The 24951-nt window shown below is 43.9% G+C and overlaps 2 protein-coding genes across 2 annotated transcripts; one reads left to right on the top strand and one right to left on the bottom strand.

Annotated features, from left to right (window-relative positions):
• The first annotated feature begins 463 nt into the window (after positions 1 to 463).
• Positions 464 to 22066, top strand: LOC139552222 (alpha-(1,3)-fucosyltransferase 7-like). Its single transcript, XM_071363735.1, has 2 exons — positions 464 to 669; positions 18442 to 22066. The coding sequence occupies exon 2, from the start codon at positions 18481 to 18483 to the stop codon at positions 19549 to 19551; it is 1071 nt and encodes a 356-aa protein (XP_071219836.1). The 5' UTR covers positions 464 to 669; positions 18442 to 18480; the 3' UTR covers positions 19552 to 22066.
• Positions 19815 to 23837, bottom strand: LOC139552221 (POU domain, class 5, transcription factor 1-like). Its single transcript, XM_071363733.1, has 5 exons — positions 22769 to 23837; positions 22522 to 22633; positions 22165 to 22295; positions 21679 to 21843; positions 19815 to 21456 (listed from the first exon to the last, which is right to left on the bottom strand). Exons 1-5 carry the CDS (start codon positions 23522 to 23524, stop codon positions 21202 to 21204), a joined length of 1419 nt encoding a protein of 472 aa, XP_071219834.1. The 5' UTR covers positions 23525 to 23837; the 3' UTR covers positions 19815 to 21201.
• Between the last annotated feature and the right edge of the window lie 1114 nt (positions 23838 to 24951).

Genomic DNA, 24951 nt, shown 5'->3' with positions numbered 1-24951 from the left:
TTCAACGTCTAGTTCATAATTGTTCAATATAATGTCATTGAAACTTTGATTCGACCAGTGCGTGCCCAGTGGGTAGCTTGATCTCTTTTCTTCTGATAATCTGCTGAACCTATTTTATCATACAACTTGACTCTAAAAATCCTGGCTATAAACGTTTACATGTGAAACTTGTTAAAAGCCCTCTGAGATATCCAAAAAGGCTACTGTATCTGAATACGTTCTCCCCTACTTATAAGTTGTGTTTTAAACGTGCAAATACAGGTACTTCGCTGAGGTTAATCATTATGGACGACGAAATACAGACTCTGCCAACCTCTTTGTCTTCATTATCACTATGGCCAAAGCAGAGTCTGGTAAACATACCATTCGACTGAGAGGACAGAAAATGAGAAGAGAGAGAGAGAGAGCGAGAGAGAGAGAGTGTGAGAGAGAGAGAGCGAAGCGAGAGAGAGAGAGCAAGAGACAGAGAGCAAGAAAGAGTACATAGTGCTGCAGTGCCCACAGACCCCACATCCTGATAGAGTTGTCTTTCAATCATAACCCAGAGCAGCACAGCCTTTTCACCTCTGCTTTTGGTGGATACTCTCTGAGCAGGGTCCTCATCAAGACATCAGCAAAAACAGACAAGACTGGGACTCCACATCCACTGACCCACAGCCCACCTCCCAGGTTAGTGGATAGAGATGGACAGAATGACAGTGCTGTCAACGGCATGTTTCAAAAGGAGTTTTGATGTTTTATTCTCTCTTTCACTCTGTATTGCATATTGTACAATGATTCGATTCCAGTAGTAAAATATGAATCTTAGTTGTGAAGTTGTCTCTCTTTTACTGCCACTATTTCAGTTTCTCTTATATGTGAGGCTTGTGGTTGAAACTACACTGCTTGTCAGAGGTTGCATGTGTTGTACATCGAATGTTTCATCTACTGTGCAACGTTCTGGAAATCCACGTAATGAAAAGATAACGTTTGAGTTACAGCTTTGTTTAGTTTTTGTATACTTAATTTCAAACAGATCTTTCAAATATAGATGTTTTCCCCCCCAAAGTCAGTGGATAGGGCGGGCAAATTGTGTATGGTTCCGTATGGCGGTATTTACACACTAACCGTCAGGCACTTGTACAGATAGGGCTCTACCTGTGCGGAGCATATGCCCCTTTGCCTTTCCAGTTTGCCTTTCCAGTCTCCAAAGTGTCCTTTAGGGTGGTGGAATAATTTCCATCAAAATGATTTTGTCATTGTTGTTCAGAACCCACTGTCCGCAAGTCGTCGTCAAATTCGCCACCTCACCCCGTCCATTGGTTGCGCCAGTTAATCTGCCCTGTATGGAGATCACCAGCGCCCGGTTGCGCCTCTCAGCAAGCGCCCGGTACCCAAATCTGCATGCAGGTCCAGTGCCAGAACTAATCAGTTAGATGGGCATTTGATTTCTTCTTATAGGCGGGACCTTTTTTTTCACAGGACCTGTTATAATAAAGTTTGGGGAAGTTTACAATTTATCCTACCACTTCTACCTATCTGCGTGCTAGTTGTGATCATTTTTTCGTGGAACAATTTCATTTCAATAATAACGTTTAAATTCTAAAAAGTATTGTCATCATACAAATATGAATAAAAACAAAACATCTAAAAGTTACAATTCAACTAATCTAGAGCACAAATACCGCGAGTTAGGAGTTCCAAGATGGTTTAGCAGTCAGACGTCTTTGTCTTCGTCCTGTCGTGTCCCTTGTATATATCTTTTTACATATTTTTCTTCGCATATCTTTTAAAAATATTTTCCTAAACCTCAACTTCTAAATATTCTCCTGCAACCCGCCTCACCCAATGTGGCGTGGATCTGCTTTTCTTCTAAATTATTTCTATTTACTTCGGATCTGGAATCCCTCAACTGAAGCTAGCCAGCTAACTACCTACCAGCTATCAGTTAGCAAACCATTGCTAGCGGTCATCAGCTGACCTTTAGCTCAGAAAGCTCTCGCCAGTTCGAACAACGTGACTCAAACCAGAGCATAACGGACCTATTTCTCTCCATATCCCCGGATTCCTAACGCAAACTCAGAAAATGTTCATCTGGATCTTCGCAACTAGCTAACCGCAATCCCGGGTGACCACTTCTGGCTAGCGTTTCCATCACAGAGCAAGCACCAATTAGCCTGAAACTAGCTCTGCCAGGGCTCCTGTGCTACCACTGAAGCCCACTCCTGGGCTACAATATCCGGACCCCTTCTACTGCCGGTATGGGGCACGGAACCCCGCCGATCCTCTACGACTGGAATACCGACATAATCTGCCCGAGGACTCCAACAGGCCCCTCAGGCACGACGCCAGCTGAACGGCCAATTCTGCTAACCTGCTAGGCCTGCTAGCTACCTAGAGCTACTTGGAACCCTACTAACTCCACGACTGGTCTATCGACGTCACCGCACGAAGAGGCAAAAACAGACTTACCCCCATCGCGACGTTCACCAAAGGCTAACTTGCCTGCCCCGGTCTGCTAACTGCTAGCCCCTGCTAACTGCTTGCTTGCTAACCCGGTCTGCTAACTGCTTGCTTGCCAGCCCCGGTCTGCTAACTGCTAGCTTGTTTAGTCCCGGCCTACTAACTGTTAGCTTGTTAGCATCGGCCTGCTAACTGTCTGAATCGCCGTGTCCCCAGTCAGCCCAACCACTCACTGGACCCATATGTTGACTTGGCTACGCATGCCTCTCTCTAATATCAATATGCCTCATCCATTACTGTCCTGGTTAGTGATTACTGTCTTATTTCACTGTAGAGCCTCTAGCCCTGCTCAATATGCCTTAACCAAGCATGTTGTTCCGCCTCCTACATATGCGATGACATCACCTGGTTTAAACGTCTCTAGAGACTATATCTCTCTCATCATTACTCAATGCCTAGGTTTACCTCCAATGTACTCACATCCTACCTTAGAAACATGCTTCTTTTACTCTCTGTTCCGAACGTGCTAGACGGCCAGTTCGTATAGCATTTAGCCGTACCCTTATCCTACTTCTCCTCTGTTCCTCTGGTGATGTAGAGGTTAATCCAGGTCCTGCAGTGCCTAGTACCACTCCCCAGGTGCTCTCATTTGTTGACTTCTGTAACCGTAAAAGCCTTGGTTTCATGCATGTCAACATTAGAAGCCTACTCCCTAAGTTTGTTTTACTCACTGCTTTAGCACACTCTGCCAACCCGGATGTCTTAGCCGTGTCTGAATTCTGGCTTAGGAAAACCACCAAAACCCTGAAATCTCCATCGTCAACTATAACATTTTCCGCCAAGATAGAACTGCCAAAGGGGGCGGTGTTGCAATATACTGCAAAGATAGCCTGCAGAGTTCTGTATTACTATCCTAGTCTATACCCAAACAATTCGAGCTTCTACTTCTAAAAATTCACCTTTCCAGAAACAAGTCTCTCACTGTTGCCGCTTGCTTTAGACCTCCCTCTGCCCCCAACTGTGGCCTCGATACCATATGTGAATTGATTGCCCCCCATCTATCTTCTGAGCTCGTGCTACTAGGTGACCTAAACTGGGACATGCTTAAAACTTCTCACGAGTCACCATCCCGGATCCGGGAGCACCCTCATCAGTAAAAAAGCTGACTAGCATAGCCTAGCATAGCGCCACAAGTAAATAGTAGCATCTAAATGTCATGAAATCACAAGTCCAAGACACCAGATGAAAGATACACATCTTGTGAATCCAGCCATCATTTCCGATTTTTAAAATGTTTTACAGCGAAAACACAATATGTATTTCTATTAGCTAACCACGATAGCAAAAGACTCAACCGCATATTTTCACAATGTTTTTACCGCATAGGTAGCTATCACAAATTCGACCAAATAAAGATATAAATAGTCACTAACCAAGAAACAACTTCATCAGATGACAGTCTTATAACATATTTATTGTATAGCATATGTTTTGTTCGAAAGATTTGCATATTTCAGGTATAAATCATAGTTTTACATTGCAGCCACCATCACAAATCTCACCAAAGCAGCTAGAATAACTACAGAGACCAACGTGAAATACCTAAATACTCATCATAAAACATTTATGAAAAATACATGGTGTACAGCAAATGAAAGACAAACATCTTGTGAATCCAGCCAATATTTCAGTTTTTTTTTAAGTGTTTTACAGCGAAAACACAATATAGCATTATATTAGCTTACTACAATAGCCTACCACACAACCACATTCATTCAACGCAACGTTAGCGATAGCGAATAAACCAGCAAAAGATATAAATTTTTTCACTAAACTTCACAATCTTCATCAGATGACAGTCCTATAACATCATATTACACAATATATATATATGGTTTGTTTCAAAATGTGCATATTTAGCGGCACAAATCGTGGTTTTACAATGTGAATACGTAGTCAAAATGCAGAAATATTGTCCGGAGAAATCTTGGAGAGGCACCTAATCTAATCAAATAACTAATCATAAACTTTACTAAAAAATACATGTTGGACAGCAAATGAAAGATACACTAGTTCTTAATGCAACCGCTGTGTTAGATTTTTAAAAATAACTTTAGTACGACATACAGCTTACGTTATAGCGAGACAGCGCCCAAAATCAGGGCGGAAAATACGTCTAAACATTTTCGACAGAAATACGAAATAACATCATAAATGGTTCCTACTATTTGATGAGCTTCCATCAGAATCTTGTACAAGGTGTCCTTTGTCCAGAATAATCGTTGTTCGGTTGTAGAATGTCCTCTTCATCTGTCGAATTAGCAAACAAAGCTAGCCATGTGGCGCAGGAGTGTCCAACTCACCATAACGCAAAACAAAGAAAAGGCAGAAAATCGCAATAAACTGATATAAACTGATATAACTCGGTATAAAATAACTACTTTATGATGTTTTTAACACATATATCAAATAAAATCAGAGCCGGATATATCTAACGTCTATAACGAAAGCTTTTCAGAACGCAATCCAGATGTCCTTCTCGCGCCACGCTGAACAATGAAAAGACTGGTCACGTCATTCCAAGTGGTCTTATTCGGCCTCAGATAAAGCTATACACCCCATTCCACCTCTCACTGCCTATTGACATCTAGTGGAAGGCGTATACAGTGCATGTAGACCCATAGATTTCATGCAAATTAATAGGATGGCCCTGGAACAGAGCCCCCGATTTCAGATTTTTCAGTTCCTGACAGGAAGTTTGCTGCAAAATGAGTTCTGTTTTACTCACAGATATAATTCAAACGGTTTTAGAAACTAGAGGGTTTTCTATCCAATAGTAATAATTTTTATTTTTTTATTTTTTTATTTAACCTTTATTTAACCAGGTAGGCAAATTGAGAACACTTTCTCATTTACAATTGCGACCTGGCCAAGATAAAGCAAAGCAGTTCGACACATACAACAACACATAGTTACACATGGAGTAAAACAAACATATAGTCAATAATACAGTGAAAAAAATAAGTCTATATACAATGTGAGCAAGTGAGGTGAGATAAGGGAGGTGAAGGCAAACAAATATATGTATAGATAAATAAAAATATAAAAAGGCCATGGAGGCGAAGTGAATACAACACAGCAAGTAAAATAAAAAATAAAAAACACTGGAATGGTTGGTTTGCAGTGGAAGAAAGCGCAAAGTAGAGACAGAAATAATGGGGTGCAAAGGAGCAAAATAAATAAATAAATAAATAAATACAGTAGGTAAAGAGGTAGTTGTTTGGGCTAAATTATAGATGGGCTATGTACAGGTGCAGTAATCTATGAGCTGCTCTGACAGCTGGTGCTTAAAGCTAGTGAGGGAGATAAGTGTTTCCAGTTTCAGAGATTTTTGTAGTTCGTTCCAGTCATTGGCAGCAGAGAACTAGAAGGAGAGGCGTCCAAAGGAAGAATTGGTTTTGGGGGTGACTAGAGAGATATACCTGCTGGAGCGCGTGCTACAGGTAGGTGCTGCTATGGTGACCAGCGAGCTGAGATAAGGGGGGACTTTACCTAGCAGGGTCTTGTAGATGACCTGGAACCAGTGGGTTTGGCGACGAGTATGAAGCGAGGGCCAGCCAACGAGAGTGTACAGGTCGCAGTGGTGGGTAGTATATGGGGCTTTGGTGACAAAACGGATGGCACTGTGATAGACTGCATCCAATTTATTGAGTAGGGTTTTGGAGGCTATTTTGTAAATGACATCACCGAAGTCGAGGATTGGTAGGATGGTCAGTTTTACAAGGGTATGTTTGGCAGCATGAGTAAAGGATGCTTTGTTGCGGAATAGGAAGCCAATTCTAGATTTGACTTTGGATTGGAGATGTTTGATGTGAGTCTGGAAGGAGAGTTTACAGTCTAACCAGACACCTAGGTATTTGTAGTTGTCCACATATTCTAAGTCAGAGCCGTCCAGAGTAGTGATGTTGGACAGGCGGGCAGGTGCAGGCAGCGATCGGTTGAAGAGCATGCATTTAGTTTTACTTGTATTTAAGAGCAATTGGAGGCCACGGAAGGAGAGTTGTATGGCATTGAAGCTCGCCTGGAGGGTTGTTAACACAGTGTCAAAAGAAGGGCCAGAAGTATACAGAATAGTGTCGTCTGCGTAGAGGTGGATCAGAGAATCACCAGCAGCAAGAGCGACATCATTGATGTATACAGAGAAGAGAGTCGGTCCAAGAATTGAACCCTGTGGCACCCCCATAGAGACTGCCAGAGGCCCGGACAACAGACCCTCCGATTTGACACACTGAACTCGATCAGAGAAGTAGTTGGTGAACCAGGCGAGGCAATCATTAGAGAAACCAAGGCTGTCGAGTCTGCCGATGAGGATGTGGTGATTGACAGAGTCAAAAGCCTTGGCCAGGTCAATGAATACGGCTGCACAGTATTGTTTCCTATCGATGGCGGTTAAGATATCGTTTATGACCTTAAGCGTGGCTGAGGTGCACCCATGACCAGCTCTGAAACCAGATTGCATAGCGGAGAAGGTATGGTGGGATTCGAAATGGTCGGTAATCTGTTTGTTGACTTGGCTTTCGAAGACCTTAGAAAGGCAGGGTAGGATAGATATAGGTCTGTAGCTGTTAGGGTCAAGAGTGTCCCCCCCTTTGAAGAGGGGGATAACCGCAGCTGCTTTCCAATCTTTGGGAATCTCAGACGACACGAAAGAGAGGTTGAAGAGGCTAGTAATAGGGGTGGCCACAATTTCAGCAGATAGTTTTAGAAAGAAAGGGTCCAGATTATCTAGCCCGGCTGATTTGTAAGGGTCCAGATTTTGCAGCTCTTTTAGAACATCAGCTGACTGTATTTGGGAGAAAGAGAAATGGGGAAGGCTTGGGCGAGTAGCAGAGGGGAGGGCAGTGCTGTTGTCCGGGGTAGGGGTAGCCAGGTGGAAAGCATGGCCAGCCGTAGAAAAATGCTTATTGAAATTCTCAATTATAGTGGGTTTGTCGGTGGTGACAGTGTTTCCTATCTTCAGAGCGGTTGGAAGCTGGGAGGAGGTGTTCTTATTCTCCATGGACTTTACGGTGTCCCAGAACTTTTTTGAATTTGTGTTGCAGGAAGCAAATTTCTGCTTGAAAAAGCTAGCCTTGGCTGTTCTAACTGCCTGTGTATATTGGTTTCTGGCTTCCCTGAAAAGTTGCATATCACGGGGGCTGTTCGATGCTAATGCAGAACGCCATAGGATGTTTTTCTGTTGGTTAAGGGCAGTCAGGTCAGGAGAGAACCAAGGGCTATATCTGTTCCTGGTTCTAAATTTCTTGAATGGGGCATGCTTATTCAAGATGGTGAGGAAGGCATTTTTAAAAAATGTCCAGGCATCCTCTACTGACGGGATGAGATCAATATCCTTCCAGGATACCCCGGCCAGGTCGATTAGAAAGGCCTGCTCGCTGAAGTGTTTCAGGGAGCGTTTGACAGTGATGAGTGGAGGTCGTTTGACCGCTGACCCATTACGGATGCAGGCAATGAGGCAGTGATCGCTGAGATCTTGGTTGAAAACAGCAGAGGTGTATTTGGAGGGCAAGTTTGTTAGGATGATATCTATGAGGGTACCCGTGTTTACGGAATTGGGGTGGTACCTGGTAGGTTCATTGATGATTTGTGTGAGATTGAGGGCATCTAGCTTAGATTGTAGGGTGGCTGGGGTGTTGAGCATGTTCAAATTTAGGTCGCCTAGCAGCACGAGCTCTGAAGATAGATGGGGGGCAATCAGTTCACATATAGTGTCCAGAGCACAGCTGGGGGCAGAGGGTGGTCTATAGCAGGCGGCAACGGTGAGAGACTTGTTTTTAGAGAGGTGGATTTTTAAAAGTAGAAGTTCAAATTGTTTGGGAACAGACCTGGATAGTAAAACAGAACTCTGCAGGCAATCTTTGCAGTAGATTGCAACACCGCCCCCTTTGGCCGTTCTATCTTGTCTGAAAATCTTGTAATTGGGGATGAAAATGTCAGAATTTTTGGTGGTCTTTCTAAGCCAGGATTCAGACACGGCTAAAACATCCGGGTTGGCAGAGTGTGCTAAAGCAGTGAACAAAACAAACTTAGGGAGGAGGCTTCTAATGTTAACATACATGAAGCCAAGGCTATTACGGTTACAGAAGTCATCAAAAGAGAGCGCCTGGGGAATAGGAGTGGAGCTAGGTACTGCAGGGCCTGGATTCACCTCTACATCACCAGAGGAACAGAGGAGGAGTAGGATAAGGGTACGGCTAAAAGCTATGAGAATTGGTCGTCTAGAGCTACTAGAGCAGAGAGTAAAAGGAAGTTTCTGGGGGCGATAAAATAGCTTAAAGGAATAATGTACAGACAAAGGTATGGTAGGATGTGAATACAGTGGAGGTAAACCTAGGTATTGAGTGATGATGAGAGAGATATTGTCTCTAGAAACATCATTGAAACCAGGTGATGTCATCGCATATGTGGGTGGTGGAACTGAGAGGTTGGATATGGTATAGTGAGCAGGGCTCGAGTCTCTACAGTGAGATAAGCCAATAAACACTAACCAGAACAACAATGGACAAGGCATATTTACATTAAGGAGAGGCATGCTTAATCGAGTGATCAATAAGGGTCCAGTGAGTAGAGGTTGGTTGGGGTCACGGCGATCCAGACAGTAGGCCGGGTAGAGGCTATCGGTAGCAAGATAGCATAGGATGGAGGTCTAATTGTAGATACCTCGTGCGTTTCCGTCGGTAGGTTAGTGGGGTTCCGTGTGGTAGAGGGGATCAATCCAAATTGGCAAAATAGATATAGTGGCCCAAGAAAAAAAAAATAATAATAATAATTGTCCGATATACTTATTCAGATAGCAGCCGATAAGACAGCTAACGATTAGCGGGCCCCAGATGAGCGTTCAGGTAACGTCGGGACGGGGGTGCCAGTTGGATAACTCCCTCGGGCAGATAACGTCGGCAGTCAGTCGTGAAGGCCCGGTGGGGCTCCGTATCTGCAGCAACAACAAAAAAAACGGGTCCGGATAGGTGACTGTAGCCCAGGAATGGCTGATGGAGCTCCTCAGCTAGCTCCGGAATAAATTACGTTTGCTCCGGGATCGACGTAAGCCAATAGACACACGGTTTGCAGCTAGCTAGCGTGCAAATAAGCTAGCTAGCTAGCTAGCCTGCGGCTGAAATCCGGTGATGAAGTAGAAGGAAAAAAAAAATCCGGTGATGTGGTAGTGAAAAAGCAGTCCTATATGCTCTGGGTTGATATCGCGCTTGCAGACTGGCAGGTATTGGCCCGAGCTGAAGCTGGCTGGTGTCCGAGTTAAGGGTGAAGACCGCAGCAGTGGCTAACTGACTACTAGCTAGTTATCTGGCTAGCTTCTGATTGGGGTTACGGTTCTAAAGTATAAAAGAAATAGCAGATCCGTACCACATTGGGTGAGGCGGAATGTATATTCAGTTCAGAAATTAAAATATATACGAAATGCATACGAAAAAAAAAAGAGGACTATTTACACGGGACAAGACAAACACACGTCCGACTGCTACGCCATCTTGGAAATAATAATATGCATATTGTACGAGCAAGAATTGAGTACGAGGCAGTTTAATTTGGGAACGATTTTTTACAAAGTGAAAACAGCGCCCCCATATTGACAAAAGGTTTTAACACCCCGGCCATCCTACAATCTAAGCTTGATGCCCTCAATCTCACACAAATTATCAATGAACCTACCAGGTACAACTCCAAATCCGTAAACACGGGCACCCTCATAGATGTCATCCTAACTAACTCGCCCTCCAAATACACCTCCAAATACACCTCCTCGCTGTTTTCAATCAAGATCTCAGCGATCACTGCCTCATTGCCTGCCTCCGTAATGGGTCTGCGACCAAACGACCACTGTCAAACGCTCCCTAAAACACTTCTGTGAGCAGGCCTTTATAACCTGGCATGACATTGACCTGGAATGACATTGACCTCATCCCGTCAGTAGAGGATGCCTGGTTATTCTTTAAAAGTGCCTTCCTCACCATCTTAAACAAGCATGCCCCATTCAAGAAATGTAGAACTAGGAACAGATATAGTCCTTGTTTCACTCCAGACCTGTCTGCCCTTGACCAGCACAATAACATCCTGTGGCGTTCTGCATTAGCATCGAATAGCCCCTGTGATACGCAACTTTTCAGGGAAGTTAGGAACAAATATACACAGGCAGTTAGGAAAGCAAAGGCTAGCTTTTTCAAACAGAAATTTGCATCCTGTAGTACTAACTCAAAAAAGGTCTGGGACACTGTAAAGTCCATGGAGGATAAGAGCACCTCCTCCCAGCTGCCCACTGCACTGAGACTAGGTAACACTGTCACCACTGATAAACCCTCCACAACAACCCGCCAAAGCCCCCACCATTTCTCCTTCACCCAAATCCAGATAGCTGATGTTCTGAAAGAGCTGCAAAATCTGGACCGCTACAAATCAGCCGGGCTAGACAATCTGGACCCTCTCTTTCTAAAATTATCTGCCGAAATTGTTGCAACCCCTATTACTAGCCTGTTCAACCTCTCTTTCGTATCGTCTGAGATTCCCAAAGATTGGAAAGCTGCCGCGGTCATCCTCCTCTTCAAAGGGGGTGACACTCTATACCCAAACTGCTACAAACCTATATCTATCCTATCCTGTCTTTCTAAGGTCTTCGAAAGCCAAGTTAACAAACAGATTACCGACCATTTCGAATCCCATCGTACCTTCTCCGCTATGCAATTTGGTTTCAGAGCTGGTCATGGGTGCACCTCAGCCACGCTGAAGGTCCTAAACGACATAATAACCGCCATCGATAAGAGACATTACTGCGCAGCCGTATTCATCTACCTGGCCAAGGCTTTCGACTCTGTCAATCACCACATTCTTATTGGCAGACTCGACAGCCTTGGTTTCTCAAATGATTGCCTCGCCTGGTTCACCAACTACTTCTCTGATAGAGTTCCGTGTGTCAACTCGGAGGGCCTGTTGTCCGGACCTATGGCAGTCTCTATGGGGGTGCCACAGGGTTCAAGCCTCGGGCCGACTCTCTTCTCTGTATACATCAATGATGTTGCTCTTGCTGCTGGTGATTCTCTGATACACCTCTACGCAGACGACACCATTCTGTATACTTCTGGCCCCTCTTTGGACACTGTGTTAACTAACCTCCAGACGAGCTTCAATGCCATACAACTCTCCTTCCGTGGCCTCCAACTGCTCTTAAACGCAAGTAAAACTAAATGCATGCTCTTCAACTGATCACTGCTCGCCCGTCCAGCATCACTACTCTGGACGACTCTGACTTAGAATATGTGGACAACTACAAATACCTAGGTGTCTGGTTAGACCTTCATCCAGACTCACATTAAGCATCTCCAATCCAAAATTAAATCTAGAATCGGCTTCCTATATTGCAACAAAGCATCCTTCACTCATGCTGCCAAACATACCCTCGTAAAACTGACCATCCTACCGATCCTCGACTTTGGTGATGTCATCTATAAAATAGCCTCCAACACTCTACTCAACAAACTGGATGCAGTCTATCACAGTGCCATCCGTTTTGTCACCAACGCCCCATACACTACCCACCATTGCGACCTGTACGCTCTCGTTGGCTGGCCCTCGCTTCATACTCGTCGCCAAACCCACTGGCTGCAGGTTATCTACAAGTCTCTGCTAGGTAAAGCCCCGCCTTATCTCAGCTCACTGGTCACCATAGCAGCACCCACTCATAGCACGCGCTCCAGCAGGTACAGTGGGGAGAACAAGTATTTGATACACTGCCGATTTTGCAGGTTTTCCTACTTACAAAGCATGTAGAGGTCTGTAATTTGTATCATAGGTACACTTCAACTGTGAGAGACGGAATCTAAAACAAAAATCCAGATAATCACATTGTATGATTTTTAAGTAATTCATTTGCATTTTATTGCATGACATAAGTATTTGATACATCAGAGAAGCAGAACTTAATATTTGGTACAGAAACCTTTGTTTGCAATTACAGAGATCATACGTTTCCTGTAGTTCTTGACCAGGTTTGCACACACTGCAGCAGGGATTTTGGCCCACTCCTCCATACAGACCTTCTCCAGATCCTTCAGGTTTCGGGGCTGTCGCTGGGCAATACGGACTTTCAGCTCCCTCCAAAGATTTTCTATTGGGTTCAGGTCTGGAGACTGGCTAGGCCACTCCAGGACCTTGAGATGCTTCTTACGGAGCCACTCCTTAGTTGCCCTGGCTGTGTGTTTTGGGTTGTTGTCATGCTGGAAGACCCAGCCACGACCCATCTTCAATGCTCTTACTGAGGGAAGGAGGTTGTTGGCCAAGATCTCGCGATACATGGCCCCATCCATCCTCCCCTCAATACGGTGCAGTCGTCCTGTCCCCTTTGCAGAAAAGCATCCCCAAAGAATTATGTTTCCACCTCCATGCTTCACGGTTGGGATGGTGTTCTTGGGGTTGTACTCATCCTTCTTCTTCCTCCAAACACGGTGAGTGGAGTTTAGACCAAAAAGCTCAATTTTTGTCTCATCAGACCACATGACCTTCTCCCATTCCTCCTTTGGATCATCCAGATGGTCATTGGCAAACTTCAGACGGGCCTAGACATGCGCTGGCTTGAGCAGGGGGACCTTGCGTGCACTGCAGGATTTTAATCCATGACGGCGTAGTGTGTTACTAATGGTTTTCTTTGAGACTGTGGTCCCAGCTCTCTTCAGGTCATTGACCAGGTCCTGCCGTGTAGTTCTGGGCTGATCCCTCACCTTCCTCATGATCATTGATGCCCCACGAGGTGAGATCTTGCATGGAGCCCCAGACCGAGGGTGATTGACCGTCATCTTGAACTTCTTCCATTTTCTAATAATTGCGCCAACAGTTGTTGACTTCTCACCAAGCTGCTTGCCTATTGTCCTGTAGCCCATCCCAGCCTTGTGCAGGTCTACAATTTTATCCCTGATGTCCTTACACAGCTCTCTGGTCTTGGCCATTGCGGAGATGTTGGAGTCTGTTTGATTGAGTGTGTGGACAGGTGTCTTTTATACAGGTAACGAGTTCAAACAGGTGCAGTTAACACAGGTAATGAGTGGAGAACAGGAGGGCTTCTTAAAGAAAAACTAACAGGTCTGTGAGAGCCGGAATTCTTACTGGTTGGTAGGTGATCAAATACTTATGTCATGCAATAAAATGCAAATTAATTATTATAAAATCATACAATGTTATTTTCTGGATTTTTGTTTTAGATTCCGTCTCTCACAGTTGAAGTGTACCTATGATAAAAATGACAGACCTCTACATGCTTTGTAAGTAGGAAAACCTGCAAAATCGTCAGTGTATCAAATACTTGTTCTCCCCACTGTATGTCTCACTGGTCACCCCCAAAGCCAATTCCTCCTTTGGCTGCCTCTCCTTCCAGTTCTCTGCTGCCAATGACTGGAACGAACTACAAAAATCTCTGAAAGTGGAAACACTTATCTCCCTCACTAGCTTTAAGCACCAGCTGTCAGAGCAGCTCACAGGTTACTGCACCTGTACATAGCCCATCTATAATTTAGCCCAAACAACTACCTCTTCCCCTACTGTATTTATTTATTTATTTTGCTCCTTTGCACCCCGTTATTTCTATTTCTACTTTGCACATTCTTCCACTGCAAATCTACCATTCCAGTGTTTTACTTGCTATATTGTATTTACCTCGCCACCATGGCCTTTTTTGCCTTTACCTCCCTTATCTCACCTCATTTGCTCACATTGTATATAGACTTATTTTTCTACTATATTATTGACTGTATGTTTTGTTTATTCCATGTGTAACTCTGTGTTGTTGTATGTGTCGAATTGCTATGCTTTATCTTGGCCAGGTCGCAGTTGCAAATGAGAACTTGTTCTCAACTAGCCTACCTGGTTAAATAAAGGTGAAATAAAAATAAAAATAAAAACCAGCCTTGCCATATGGACACATTGATAGCCTACACCATGATCCAATGCCAGGTAACCAAATTAGCGCATGGAACTCAGAGATAGCCTATAGACCAATGCAGCAGTAGATCTATAACTTCCATTGTCAACTAAGTAAAATACATAGGCCTCAAGCCTACAAAATAAAAACATTTGAAAATATCCTGATGAAAATTCAGGTTATTTCACTATTGCTAGTGAAGTGCAACATTGCATGAAGTCGGCAGGTTGGCGTGCTCAGGCACGTGCTCACTCAATGTTATTAGTACAGAGAATGCGCACATTCTCATTACTCACATGCAGCACTCCAAACAAAAGACATGGGGGAAAAATTATAAAACTCCTAAATTATGGTTATGAAAAAAAGCAGGTTGTGAACTCTGCAAACATGGGTTGCACTCAGAGAATGAGAATGGTAAATGACTGTAATACATGCATAAACAGAAATGAATGTAACCAAATGAGGGTGATTAATGGTACATTTACTATGCCTACTGGTTACACACTACCAGTCAAAAGTTTTAGAACACCTACTCATTGAAGGGTTTTTCTTTATTTTTACTATTTTCTTCATTACAGAATAATAGTTAAGACAACAAAATACTATGAAATAACACATAGGAATACTTTTCCAACAGTCCACATATGCTGAGAACTTTGGTTGCTTTTCCTTCACTCTGCAGTCCGACTCATCCCAAACCATCTTAATTTGGTTGAGGTTGGGGGATTGTGTAGACCAGGTCATCTGATGCAGCACTGCATCACTCTCCTTCTTGGTCAAATAGTCCTTACACAGCCTGGAGGTGTGTTGGGTCACTGTCCTGTTGAAAACAAATGATAGTACTACTAAGCCCAAACCAGATGGGATGACGTATCGCTGCAGAATGCTGTGGTAGCCATGCTGGTTATGGGTGCCTTGAATTCTAAATAAATCACAGTGTCGCCAGCAAAGTACCCCCAAACCATAACACCTCCACGCTTTACGGTGGGACATACACATGCAGAGATCATCCGTTCACAAAGATATGGCGGTTGGGACCAAAAATGTCAAATTTGGACTCTAGACCAAAGGACACATTTCCACCGGTCTAATGTCCATTGCTCATGTTTCTTGGCCCAGTAATTCGACCATGAAGGCCTGATTCACACAGTCTTGATGTTGAGACGTCTGTTACTTGAACTCTGTGAAGCATTTATTTGGGCTGCAATTTTTGAGGCTGGTATCTCTAATGAACTTATCCTCTGCAGCAGAGGTAACTCTTGGTCTTCCATTCCTGTGGCGGTCCTCATGAGAGCCAGTTTCATCATAGTGCTTTATGTTTTTTGAGACGGCATTTGAATAAACTTTTTAAAGTTCTTGAAATGTTTCATATTGACTGACCTTCATGACTTAAAGTAATGAAGGATTGTAATTTCTATTTTCTTATTTGAGCTGTTCTTGCCATAATATAGACTTGGTCTTTTACCACAAATGAACTTTTAACAAGGAATACCTGTTAATTGAAATGCATTCCAGGTGACTACCTCATGAAGCTGGTTGAGAGAATGCCAAGAGTGTGCAAAGCTGTCATCAAGTCAAAGGGTGGCTATTTGAAGAATCTATTTCTGTAACACTTTTTTGGTTACTACATGAATACATATGTGTTATTTCATAGTTTTGATGTCTTCACTGTTATTCTATAATGTAGAAAATAGTACAAATAAAGAAAAACCCTGACATGAGTAGGTGTTCTAAAATGCTTGACTGGTCGTGTATGTAATAGTTTTAGACAATTTTTTTAAACAATCAAAGGGCAAACAATTCACACAATGAATGTACAAGAATTGCTGGGAGACAGCGAAGCACAGAGAGCTGAGTACATGTATTTTGGAGAGAGATGCCCATATCTTCGCCACACACCCCTCCCCTTCTTTTTGTTTCAACATTTTAAATTATACTCAAGACACATTATCTTCACAGATTTTAGATGCTTTTCACTGGCAGCCTCAACTCAATAATCAGCTAGGCCTATTACGCTGCCCAAATTGCTGGCTTCCCAAATGGGTATAAGAAGCTAATGATCCACTAAGTCAAGCTCTCTGGTAAAGTATTTTGAATGTTTTTATTTAGACAGGAGTAATTAGTTTCATTTGGCAAAACATCAATTTACTTTAGGGTAAGCCAACATCTGAACAGTGCACTCGCCCAACTTTCCTTTCTAATTCGCTAGTGTCTGAAACCAGAGATCTGTATACAATGACCTGATGCACATGTCTCCTCCCTAACAACGCCAGTCATTGTCACAAAGACAGGAATGAAGACGACAAGCCTAGGTCTGCATATTACGCCCACAGAAACCTATTGGACTTATTCGGGACAGATTTTGGCAAGAGTGAACCCTCTCGCGAGCTAAACAGCATCGCTCTGTCTTCTATATGTAGAACATGTATCTGAAGCTGTCTGGCCAGAAACAGTATGACATGACATACTTCTTTTGTCCAGACAGTATCAGATACATGATCAACACATACGGAGACAGAGGGGCGCTGTTTCACTCGCTCAGATTCTTTATCTGAGATTGATGCGTCTCTGTCAGTGCGCATCTCGGTCAAATAAATTATCAATATTTAATTTGGACGGGCAAGGGCTCATGGTTAGGGCCCGCAGGTAGCCTAGTGGTTAGAGCGTTGGGCCAGTAACCGAAAGGTTGCTAGATCAAATCCCTGAGCTGACAAGGTCAAAATCTGTCATTCTGCCCTTGAACAAAGCAGTTAACCCACTATTCCTAGGACATCATTGTGAATAAGAATTTGTTCTTAACTGACTTGCCTAGTTAAATTTGAAATATTGCTGGCCCTGCATGCATGGCTTGAGAGAGTTGGTCGCTGGACGAGTGTGTGTAGCTAGCTACTTAGTTTAAACATCAACAGTATAACACTTGATTTAGCCTACATAATCATCATCAATATTTGGTCTGGTTGCCTGACGCTCAGCAGAGAAAGGCAGAAAGACACAGAGAGGTAAATCACAATCAGTAAAAGAAATCAAGCTAGCTAACTAGCAGATTTACATCAATGACGAGCCGATAGCCTGCCCTCTTTCCCCATTTGTTTTTCATTTTGAGCAACTGCCCCTGAAAGATCTGTGCATGGCCCTGCTAAACCCTAACCTAATCATAACCATAACACTAAATGCAGGGTCATTATTGGTCATTGTCAGAGTCAATACTGTATATTAACAGATGCAGTATATTGACAACTGTGTCATCATGTACAAAACGTGAGTAATGATGATATAATCCATTGTAAATAGCAGGTCTGGTCATACTCATCATCCATTGAGTCATTGACACAAGAAGGCACAAACAAGACAGTTCAGAAGGGGTGTAACCTACATGAGCTAAGTGGATTCTAATGTTTATCAAACGCATCTGTTGAATAACATCCCAGTCCTTGATCTGTGGTCTCGCCAACTCCATTGCTCTCATCAAACCAAACATTGAGCTCAATGTATTATGATAGCAGTGTAATCACTTCCTGTCTCCCTCTGGCCCTGAACACACCCAGTGTCTTTATCACAGGAAGGCAGTGTGACAAAGTGACATTGGGACAACCACAGACTTGGGAGGGATAGACAACCACAATGCAGGAAGCAAAATGTAACACGCAACACAACCAAAAGAAACTCAATCTCCAACTGATCACTCCCATCTTTGACAAAGACTACTCCCAATATGGAAATTGAGACGGTAGAGATGGTGACAAATTAGAAAAAAGTGCATCAAGCTGCTACATGGAGATAGATAGCTAGAGTCATTCAGCCTTTTAGAACCTCCAAATCAACCACTCCCTGTATGTCTAATAATACCATGGGATGGATGGCAGGAGGTGACACAATAAAATGAGAACAAAATGTTTCTTTTGCAAGCAGATAGAGGACCAAGCAATGATGTTCTACTGACAGTATGACTAGAGTGATAAGGCCAGTAAGTGGGCTACTGTGTACAGATTAACTAAATCCTGTGTTCTCTGTTCATTTCCCAACAGTGAAAGAACCCTGATGACCAACAAGGGTTCAGTTCTACTATGGGATCCCCCTCATTCTTCTTCAGGCTCTTCCTCTTCATCATCATCATCTGCCTGGTCCCTCTCCTGTTCTTTCTAAGTGTGTATAGGTGGGGTCTATACTCTGACAGAAGCCACATTGTCACAGGGAACCTCACCATCCTCCTGTGGCATTGGCCCTTCGGCCCATCCTACAGCCTGAAGGGAGACGTGTGCTGGGACAGGTACCGTATCACTGGCTGCCGCCTGGTGGACCAGCGCTCCCTCTACCCCAGCGCTGACCTGGTGGTCTTCCACAACAGAGAGCTGATGACGGGCCAGGAGCGGCTGCCCTTCCACCTCGACCGGACAAGGCACCAGAAGTGGGTCTGGCTCTCCCTGGAGTCCCCTGACAACAATGGAGACCTGAAGCCCTTCAATAACGTGTTCAACTGTACCATGTCCTACCGCCGTGATGCCGATTTCACCATACCATATGGAAAGCTGGTGCCGAGGGACAGAGATACTGGTAATTACAGTAGGACAGAAGACGTCATTCCTAAAAATAAGTCCCCTCTGGCCTGCTGGGCGGTTAGTAACTACAACCCCCGGCAAAAGAGGAGCTTGGTTTACAATAGCCTGAAGGAAAGCGTCGAAGTGAAGGTGTATGGGCAATGGGTTGGGAGAGTACTGGCCCCAAGCAACTTGCTGCCCACCATCTCACGCTGCTACTTCTACCTGGCCTTCGAGAACTCCATCTCCAAGGATTACATTACTGAGAAGCTCTGGCGGAATGCTTACCAGGCAGGGGCGGTGCCTGTGGTTCTGGGGCCGCCTCCAAATGACTACATAGCTGTGGCCCCGCCCAACTCCTTCATCCACATTGAGAACTTTAACTCCACTAAGGAGCTGGGGAACTATCTCAGCCAGCTAGTACTAGACAAGGAGAAATATGCTGGGTACTTTGCGTGGAGGCGTAGCCATCAAGTGAAACTGTACACAGACTGGAGGGAGAGGCTTTGTAGCATCTGCCCCAAGTATCACATCCTGCCTGCTCAGAAGGTGTACCGTGACCTGGAGGCCTGGGCCAAGTGGGGACACCAAGTCCGCTGACAGATCCTTAAAGGCTTTCTGCATCCCAAATGAGCTCCTATTCCAGTGCATTACTTTTGAACAGGTCCCATAAGTACACCACCTTGTAAAAATGTACAGCTTCAGAAGCGTCAGTCATCTATGATCAGTGCTTTTCACATGCATGGACATGTTTCAACGAGTCAGTAAACCACAGAACTTTCCTGTGTGTTATATTCCCACCCTCTGCCAATAACCAGTGTTCCTATTTTCCTTCCCCACTCCCAGCAAAATGACTTGAGAAATGGCTCTTTGACCATTTTAATTGATATCACAGTAAGGTACTTAAACAGCAGAATTGAACCAAAGCAATGTGTTACAGTACCAAAGCATACTCAGTGCAGAAGTTACAGGAAAGGGGAATATACCAATCCAAACATTAACGACACTTGTATAATGCGTGGATATGAGATTGACAATACTTATTGCAAGGCGTTCACTGTAAAGCATAACACCGGCGACGTAAAAACCTTAACTGAGAACCAAAGCACAAAACGTAAATTGTCAACTTGGAGTAATTGTAACTACACAGGAGGTTGGAATGGAAAATAAAGTAAAGTATTTAAATGCATGGTGGAAAATATACAGATAACATCTTTAGGTTTCCCCAGAGAAATAGCCAGTTTCAATAAATTATCAGATAGGCTTTCATTTATAAACATAGGATTGCGTAAAAACATGTCACAAGAGATCGGAGTCAGAAGAGGAAATGACTTTAAATACACATTAAGGCACGAGATTGTGACATGGTCATTTTTAGAAAGATCAAAGCAACTATTATAGGATTGAGGAAGTCAACAGTGACAAACAATTTTAGGTCACTGACGATCACAAGAAACACTGGTTGAGGGGCAGTACTCAGTGCCCCACTCGACAGACATCCTGCCGTTTGTCCACTTGGTGCAACATGAACTACGGTTCCAGTTTTAAAATAATAAAATCACTTAAGTCAGTGTACAACAGATGAAAAAGACATTCATGGGTAACAACACATACCAGAATTCTCAGCAAGACAAGTAAACTGTATTTGTGTCATACTTCCACTATGAAAGTACTCCTTCTGAACAAGACAAAGAATACTTATAGAAACTCTAGATAAGACAACTGTCACCTGAAAATAGCTAGCCACTGGAGGATAAGACGGGACAATGATATTCAAGATAAAGAAATAAAAAATATCAAAAGGTCAGACAACAAAACCACAACTTTGTGCAAAGCCATCTCATACTGGATTCAGAGCCGATGGGCAAACCCTCCCCATCCCTTAAATAGTCATGATGCTGGCTGGGGCGTCGACCGTTGTGCAGATGACTCGCAGCTGAACTGGGTGGGAGGCAAGGCACAACAGATGAAAAGTCAACATGTAGCAGAGACAAGGCAGTGTCAAGATTCCCTGGCCTTAAAGACACCAGGAAGTTCCAGCTTTGAGCCATTTATTTACTGGCCTACAAGCCCCCGCTCACTTGACTTGCTCTCTGTGGTCCAGAGGGACTAGGGTGTGGTAGAACTGCATATGGAGGACAACAGCCTGGGTTGGTGGGGACTGAAGGACTAAAGAGAGGTAGCCATGTTGGGTGGGGAAGGGAAGAGGTGGCCACATGGCCCGGGCTGGTTTGGAGAACTGGAACCTGTTTAGCTTGTCAGGTGACCCACCAGTCCAGGGTGCAGCGCCTGCTTAAAGACATCTGGCCTCTGGAGGGGGGGCATGTAGAAGGTGGGGCCCCCAGGGTGGCTGGAGAGAGAGTACCCCTGCCCAGGCAGGGGGGAGTGAGCCATGTGCGGGGGAGGGGGGCTCTGCTCATAGTACTGTCCTTCACACTCCTCATCGAATGGAAGGGCCAGGCGCTTGCCCTTCTGTCTGCGGTTACAGAACCACACACGCACCACCTGCCAAAATCATAAGTCACATGCTGACCAAAAAGTATTTCCACACCTCTTCTATTAGAAATACAGAACTTAATAGGGTCGGAAGTTAACAGCACTAAGATTCAAACCATGTCAACACAAGCAAGAAGGCATTTCCATAAATGCATGTAAGAGGAACTTAAAAGCCATGCAGGGTTGAGGAAGTAAAAGGCAGTAAGTGATGGCCAGCTGTATGGGACTCACATCTCTCTCCAGACACAGGTCATCAGCAATGTGTGTGATCTCCTGGGTGTTCGGTTTGGGACACTTGACAAAGTAGGACTCCAGAGCCGTGCGCACCGACCCCTCCAGACTGGTCCTCCGCTTCCTCTTCCTGGTGTCCACAAACACCCGCTCGATCTTGTACATCTGGGGACAAACATGAAATTACATTTAGACTGGGACATGGCAGTGTGCTTTGGTCCATTCCAGAGGTGGTAATACTATAGTGCCCCTCAACCTCCCCTATTCAGCTTTTGCATTATTTACATTTAAGTCATTTAGCAGACGCTCTTATCCAGAGCGACTTACAAATTGGAATATTTAATGGTGAACATTGTCTAATAAATATTACCTTGGTTGCTCATGGAAATGTATGCATTTTCTATCCTCAAGATGGCATCCTACACTCCACAAACCTGACGCCTTTCCAGCAGATGGGTTTCTAAACTACAACCAACATATACTCACATCCTGGGGGTTGTCCGAGGTCTCAGCCTCATTCAGCCATCTCCGGAGCAGGGGCTTCAGCTTGCACATGTTCTTGAAACTAAGCTGGAGCGCTTCAAAGCGGCAAATTGTAGTCTGGCTGAACATCTTGCCTAAACAGAGAACAAGTTGTCATCAGTAGTTGAAGTCACTGCGACTACAGTACATTCAGTGAAGGAAATGAATATTGCTTCAACTCATTTGAGGAAACTGTAGTCCAAGTCAATTTAAATGAGACACTCAGCACGTTCAGAGGGCAAAGAATTGCATACACCAACTCAATGGCACAGAAGGGAAATGTTATGTATGGATAGTATTCAACACAGCAGGAAAACTCACCATAAAGGTTGCCTAGGGCCAGGCCTACATCTGCTTGTGTGAAACCCAGAGTAATACGCTTGTGCTTCAGCTCCTTGGCAAACTGTTCCAGCTCCTCAGTTGAAAGGTTCTCCTGTTAGAGGCAAAATTACTAACACATTAGGAAACATTTCACAACGCTCTCTTTGAATGAAAAGACAAGTTGCAGTGTAAACGCATAATAGCACAATGACTATTGGATAACAGTACATAGGCCCGTTTGACTCACCTCCTCTTCCGAGTCACTACACCCGCCGCTGGAGGAACCACTGCTCCGGGTAGAGGTTTGCGCCTGGGGCGCTTGGGCAGTTTGGCTTGCGTTCCCGTTGAAGAACGTGACCCCGGGTAACCCATTACTAGGGGGTGAGGGCGAGAGAGATGGGGACGATGAAGACGATGTTGAGGGTATGGAGTTGAGGTTTTGAGTATTGGTATTCGCAGCCGTGGTGTGGGGAAAACCGGGCCAAAACGACGAGTTCCATGGGGTCGAGTAGTAAACCCCGTGAGCTACAGCAGACGAAGGTGGAGTTGGATAATGTTGAATCTTTTGCCCATACTCGTCATTGACATCCTTCTCGAGCTTTATTTCGGACATCTTGACTTGTTCCCTGGTTTCGGTGTTAGGTTGGCTCAGGTTTGTGGGGTGGTTAGCCGCTGCGACCCCTGCTACTTGGCCGGTGTACTCCGGAGCGGCGATAGGACACCAGTGTTTGGGTTGGCAAAAGTCACCGGCGTGCAAGTCGGGGGCCCTATAGTCACCAGTGCCCGGTGGGAATGGCAAAAAGGTTTGATTGGTTGTTGGAGGCATCCCATTATATGCGGCCTTGTTGTAGAGAAGACTATGATGTTGTAGAACGCCGTGTGGGATCTGGAGCGACGCGCCTCCAAACCCCTCTTGACTCAAGGCCTGGGCGTACATGGCCCGGCTGAAGTCATCAGGCCGGCTGTTGCACTCCGAAGTAGGGCTCTGGGGTCGCTCCGACATTCTCCTTGGTTTGATCTTCTTCGTAAAAGTTCAGGTGATATTCAATGACGCTTGCCGTTTCGAAATAAACCTTTTCAGAAATGCAAGCAGTTTGTTGCCTATGTGCGAGATACCCATCAACTGTAGTCCATTGAATTTCGAGTTTACCACCACATACTTCACCTTCAAACTCTAACGCCCGTCTCACAACAAACACTCCAGCTCCACAGGTTTTTTTTTAATCATCTGGCGCTAGAGGTTGCGATGTTAATTGCCTTGCCTCCCATTGGCCGCGAGAGACAATCACGCACAGCTGATGGTAAATTTGTGAATGAACTTGATTTTTTTTTAAATTCCCCGTGTTAAAATAGTGGGCGTGCTTTCCCATTCGAAACTTTGGAGAAACTTTTTTTTTAAACGACTCAATATAGACTGTTCCTCTTCCTGAGATAAAATGTGAATAATGCAAGCGCCGGTATGCAAAACTCCTGTAAGCAATTAAAGGAAATTATCTTGGAAAAAGTTAGGCTATATGTAGTTCACGGATTCAATGTTGATCCATTTAGTATGTTTACATTACTAATCAGTAGGATATTCAGGAGCTGAAGCTAAAGTATCTGATATGCATGGAGCATTGTGTGGACTTTGTTTAAAAACTTTACCCTAACGAGCTTTCCTTGGTATACTTGCAACCAGATGCATTTAAACAGCAGAATGAAATATTTTGACTATTACTCATTAGAAAGAATGTATAGGTCAAATTGGGATCAAATCAACAATCACATTTCAACAACGTCTTGGGAAACTTGCTGATCATGCTCGATTTTCATGCTTCACTCACATTATATCTATTTTATATTAGAATATCAAGCAATATAGAAAGATTAGTAGGCCTAAATGCATTTTTCTTAGCCTATAACCTAAAAATAAACTGTTATTTGTCACATGCTTCGCAAACAACAGGTGTAGACTAACAGTGAAATGCTTATTTACGGACGTTCCCAACAACGCAGAGAGAAAAACAAAATATAAAAATTATAACAGGAGGAATAAATACACAATGAATAACGATGACAGGATGATAAACAGTAACAGCAGCGTATGTGATGAGTCACAGGAGTTATTGCAAAAACGGTCACTGCAGATAGTCCGGGTAGCTTATTAGCTATTGGTTAACTATTTTACTAGAATCCCATTCGATCAAAATCTCAAAATAGCATAGGCCTATCTATTTTCAATTGTATTTTACATGGTTCTGAAATAAAATGTCAATAAAATCGTTGAAGGAGAATCTATATATATATTTTAATTGGAAATTATAACTGACTCTAAACGCATTTTCTTTGAGCTTTAGGCTTCTACACACAACACACTGGCCTTATGTGACCCTCATGCGTTATATGTCTATCTTTGATATAGACCTAGTGAAGTTAACTGCTAAATCATTC

The sequence above is a fragment of the Salvelinus alpinus genome, chromosome 24 (genome assembly GCF_045679555.1).
Source record: "Salvelinus alpinus chromosome 24, SLU_Salpinus.1, whole genome shotgun sequence".
In the NCBI taxonomy this organism is placed as follows: domain Eukaryota; kingdom Metazoa; phylum Chordata; class Actinopteri; order Salmoniformes; family Salmonidae; genus Salvelinus; species Salvelinus alpinus.
This window is presented reverse-complemented; position numbering and strand designations above follow the sequence as displayed.